At 50.8% G+C, this 5,243-nt stretch overlaps 1 protein-coding gene across 1 annotated transcript in view; it reads left to right on the top strand.

Annotated features, from left to right (window-relative positions):
• garnl3 (GTPase activating Rap/RanGAP domain like 3) overlaps positions 1-3,358 on the top strand; it is a gene marked incomplete at both ends in the record, with an annotated part of 57,063 nt that extends 53,705 nt beyond the window's left edge. The window contains 2 exon segments of the mRNA XM_084324815.1: positions 1,055-1,267; positions 3,132-3,358. Coding sequence (XP_084180941.1) covers positions 1,055-1,267; positions 3,132-3,358 — 440 coding nt within the window.
• Between the last annotated feature and the right edge of the window lie 1,885 nt (positions 3,359-5,243).

Here is a 5,243-nt window from a genome sequence, read left to right as displayed (position 1 = left end):
ATATTGGTATACAGTATTATACAATATTTTAATATATTATTATTCTGTTACGCTGCTATATACTATATTACTATACTCATACTGGCTTATACTGCAATTCTATGCTATGTTATCCTGTTATGCTAAACTGCAATATTACACTAAACTGTGCTATACTGTCTATTTATCTTTTCTTTGTACAACCTTTTGAAGTGAAATATATTAGTAGAACCCTTTTCATCATTCTGCAAAGAGTTCCATACTGTGAGGGTCCGGCCGTCCCTGGACCTTTCTCCCCTTTCCATCCTCCTCAACAGCCCCCACCCTTGCACAGACTTTCCTCTACTCCTCAACAGCCCCCACCTTTGCACAGACTTTTCCCAGCCCCTGGATCTTTGTTGTCACTACCCCTCCTGGTGCACTGGTTTATGTTTAATGTCTATATGTCTCTCTGTGCCCTTCCCCTGTTACATTGTCTCTTGTTCCCTTGTTAATTGTTATTTATTAGTTCCTTGTATTGTTCCCTGTTTATTTCCCCAGTGTGTTTGGTATTGTGTTTTCCTATACCCCTGTGTGTTAGTTCTACCTTCCCTCTCAGGTGTGTCTTGTTACCAATTACCCCCTTGTGTTAATCAGCCTGTGTATTTATGCCTGTGTACCCCTTGTCTCCCTGTGGCGTCATTGCGTTTCCTGCCTTGTTCCCCTTGGTCTGTTCCTGCCGTTTTCGGATTAGTCTTGTCTCCCTGTGTATCCTGGCTCTCTCCTGGTAATGTTTTTGCACCGTGTTGTGACGTGTCATTTTGTTTTGTACATTTTTGGACTTTCTCTCTTTATGAGATTATTCTTTGTTTTGTATTTTGCCCTCTGCCAGTCTTAAGCTGAGCTATTCCTTGTTTTGTTTTACTGCTGCCTTTGAAGTATTTTTGTTACACTTCACCCCTGGCTCGAAGTGTTCGAATTAAAGGAGCAGTGCTCACTTTGACAATTTACTTCTACCTCTCCCTCGTCTCTGTTTGGCTTGGGTCCTCTGCCAACACAATCCCTAACAGAATGACGCCACCATGTTTGGACCCAGCGAACAGAACGAGGGAGGCTTTGAGCGCCTTGGAGGCGTTTGGACTGGTGGATTTTCCTTCCTCCTCCTTGGAGGAGAAGAAGGATATGTTACGTCTGCTCTACTCTCTCAGGGAGTGGCACCCTGAACTGGCCCCACAGCTGGAGGAGACGGGCAGACACTGGATAAAGTGCCTATTCCAGCCTCCAGTCTCCAGCCAAGCCTCTACTGCTGGTAAGGTCTCCACCACCAGCATGGCCTCTACTGCTAGCGTAGCTTCGTCAGCTAGCACTAGCCCGATAGCTAACACTGCCCCTGTAGCAGTTAGCTTAGGCCCCGCAGCTCTCACTGCTCAGGCAGCTAGCACAAGCCCGATAGCTAACACTGCCCCTGTAGCAGTTAGCTTAGGCCCCGCAGCTCTCACTGCTCAGGCAGCTAGCACAAGCCCGATAGCTAACCCTGCCCCTGTGGTTAGCCTAGCCCTTGTAGCTTCGACAGCTACCCCGTTAGCTCCTACTGCTAACAAGTCACGGAGAGCTAGAAAGTCTAGGAAGGCTAGCTTAGCCTCTGCAGCTAACCAGGCCTCAACAGCTAGGACTGCCCCGTCAGCTAGCTCGTTCCCTATGGCCCCAGTTTCTCTGGTCTCGGTTCCTTGGTCTGGCCCTCCAGCCAGTGTTAACTATCCTGCTAGGACTGCCCCTTCAGTTATCAGGATGGGTTATATCCATGTTACTCCGACTAACACTTTAGTCTCGTCTGCTAGAGCCCCTGCTGCTAGCACCTCAGTCTCGTCCGCTAGAGCCCCTGCTGCTAGGCTCTTAGTCTCGTCCGCTAGAGCCACTGCTGCTAGCCTCTTAGTCTCGTCCGCTAGAGCCCCTGCTGCTAGCACCTCAGTCTCATCCGCTAGAGCCCCTGCTGCTAGCCTCTTAGTCTCGTCCGCTAGAGCCACTGCTGCTAGCCTCTTAGTCTCGTCTGCTAGAGCCCCTGCTGCTAGCACCTCAGTCTCGTCCGCTAGAGCCCCTGCTGCTAGCCCCTTGGTCCTGTCTGCTAGAGCCCCTGCTGCTAGCACCTCAGTCTCGTCCGCTAGAGCCCCTGCTGCTAGCCTCTTAGTCCTGTCCGCTAGAGCTCTTGCTGCTAGCGTTTCAGTCCCGTCTGCTAGGGTTCCGCACGCTAGAGTTCCTACTGCTAGCGCCTTAGCCCCGCCGGCTAGTGCACCCTCCGCAGCTTGTACAGGCCCTGCAGCTAGTTCTAGCCAGGTAGCTAACCCAGTCTCTACTGCCAGTTTAGCCCCTGCTAGAGCAGCTCTAGCTGCCCCTGTTCCTCCTCCGGTTCCCGGGGAGACCCTGACGTCTAGTCCGGGTCTTGCTCCTGCTCCTGTCCCCGGGAGGTCGTCTGGTCCCGGCTCGTCATCTGGTTCCGGCTCGTCATCTGGTCCCGGCTCGTCGTCTGGTCCCGGCTCATCGTCTGGTCCCGGCTCCTCGTCTGGTCCCGGCTCCTCGTCTGGTCCCGGCTCCTCGTCTGGTCCCGGCTCCTCGACTGGTCCCGGCTCTTCGTCTGGTCCCGGCTCCTCGTCTGGTCCAGTCCTACGCCGTGGTCTATGCCGTGGTATACGATGTGTTCTGCGCCGTGGTCTTCGTCTGCAGGGAACCCCGTCCGGGGTTCTGCATCCGGTCCTGAGTCCGGCGCCTAGAGGGTCCCCCGTCCGGGGTCCTGCTCCGGGCCTGTCACCCTCGCCCCTTTGCCCTCGACCCCCTCATCGACCCTCTGTCCCTGCTTCCAGTTCCCCTCGACCCCCTCATCGGCCCTCTGTCCCTGCTTCCAGTTCCCCTCGACCCCCTCATCGACCCTCTGTCCCTGCTTCCAGTTCCCCTCGACCCCCTCATCGGCCCTCTGTCCCTGCTTCCAGTTCCCCTCGACCCCCTCATCGACCCTCTGTCCCTGCTTCCAGTTCCCCTCGACCCCCTCATCGGCCCTCTGTCCCTACTTCCAGTTCCCCTCGACCCCCTCATCGGCCCTCTGTCCCTGTTTCGAGCCCCCCTCACCGTGTCTCTGTTCCCATCTCTAGCCCCCCTCTCCTGGCCTCTGTCCCCGTCTCCAGTCGTCCTGATCCTGTGCCCCGTTTTCCCTTCTCCAGCCCCCTCTCCGGCCCTTTTCCTCTGCCCCATTTCTCCTATGCCCCTCCTGGTTTTCTGTCGCCACTCCCCTGCCCCAGTGTCACTCGTCCTGGCCTTGTCCGTCCTGACTCTTTCCCCCGGACTCTCCCTGTGTTCACCTTCCCTGGCTCCCGGCCCCCTGTCTTGCCCGTTCCCGGACGGTCCTTTTTGACGTCTGTGAGCCGTCCCTGGAGGGGGGGGGGTACTGTGAGGGTCCGGCCGTCCCTGTACCTTTCTCCCCTTTCCATCCTCCTCAACAGTCCCCACCTTTGCACAGACTTTTCCCAGCACCTGGATCTTTGTTGTCACTACCCCTCCTGGTGCACTGGTTTATGTTTAATGTCTATATGTCTCTCTGTGCCCTTCCCCTGCTACATTGTCTCTTGTTCCCTTGTTAATTGTTATTTATTAGTTCCTTGTATTGTTCCCTGTTTATTTCCACAGTGTGTTTGGTATTGTGTTTTCCTATACCCCTGTGTGTTAGTTCTACCTTCCCTCTCAGGTGTGTCTTGTTACCAATTACCCCCTTGTGTTAACAGCCTGTGTATTTATGCGTGTACCCCTTGTCTCCCTGTGGCATCATTGCATTTCCTGCCTTGTTCCCCTTGGTCTGTTCCTGCCGTTTTTGGATTAGTCTTGTCTCCCTGTGTATCCTGGCTCTCTCCTGGTAATGTTTTTGCACCGTGTTGTGACGTGTCATTTTGTTTTGTACATTTTTGGACTTGCTCTCTTTATGAGATTATTCTTTGTTTTGTATTTTGCCCTCTGCCAGTCTTAAGCTGAGCTATTCCTTGTTTTGTTTTACTGCTGCCTTTGAAGTATTTTTGTTACACTTCACCCCTGGCTCGACGTGTTCGAATTAAAGGAGCAGTGCTCACTTTGACAATTTACTTCTACCTCTCCCTCGTCTCTGTTTGCGCTTGGGTCCTCTGCCAACACAATCCCTAACACATAGTTTGATACCTATAACTGAGGTGCACCTTGTTTTAAGGTGGTTCGTGCAAATTGGTGCGCTGTCATCTGGACAGGGAACGAACAACCTCTGTATATTTGCTGGTAATACTCTGCATTTTGCTCTAAACAAAACGAATAAAGTCTGTATAATAGTCTGGATTTAATAAATAATTCATTGGTATGTTCTCTTGAATCTACTTTGTGAACTATTCTTACTGCTTCTGTAATGTAAATAATGGCTTTATGTTGCTTTCATACGTGTTACCCCACACTTCCACACCTAATTGATGCCTCTCTCTCTCTTGACATGGGAAACATACGTTTACATTGCCAAAGCCAGTGTTAAAACAAACAAAACAAGGCAGAAGAAATCAGTGCAGTACAGAAGGAATTTTGTGTGTGATTGACCATCGTTATGGTGGTTGTATTCCGTTGGATGTCCTTTTCTTGTCACAGCAGCTCTCTCTCTCTCTTTCTCTCTCTCTCTCTCTCTCTCTCTTTCTCTCTCTCTCTCTTTCTCTCTCTCTCTCTCCCTCTCTCTCTCTCTCTCTCTCTCTCTCTTGTGATTCTATTCAGCTCTGACAAATTGAGTTGTTTCCCAGATTGAGTTGTTTAGGCTGTCTCCATCCCTCCTTCTCTCTCTCTCTCTCTCTCTCTACAGAGGATTACCCTGGGAATGTGCTGTCACTGTACTCCTTACAGGCTCTGGTGATGTGGTCTTTTTGTGTACCCAGATGTTTAGTTCCAGCCATGGAGAATTCCCACAATGCTGAAACATTTCAACCCAAAGATCTGTCATCATTAGTAGGAAACTCATTAGTCATAATGAGTTAGGAAGACTCTTGTCATAATGTAGACCATTCTGTAATTTGGAGTTTGAGGAAGCCTACAGTATATAAATCCATTGTCATAGCGGAACCAACCATGCTGAAACCATTCCAGAAAAGTGATTATTAAAGAGACTTGGATCATCACCACACTAGCTAAAGGTGCTGTAAGTGGTATTTTCTTTGTTAAAATAAGTGGTCTACATGTTCAATTTGTAGCTCTACGCTACGACAGCCATCACTGATATAGAGTGTCTGGTCAGTAATATGGGTCTC

Source organism: Notolepis coatsorum (genome assembly GCF_963971535.1).
Source record: "Notolepis coatsorum genome assembly, chromosome: 11".
NCBI lineage: Eukaryota > Metazoa > Chordata > Actinopteri > Aulopiformes > Paralepididae > Notolepis > Notolepis coatsorum.
The sequence above is the reverse complement of the archived record's forward strand: the minus strand, read 5'-3'. Positions and strand labels throughout refer to the sequence as shown.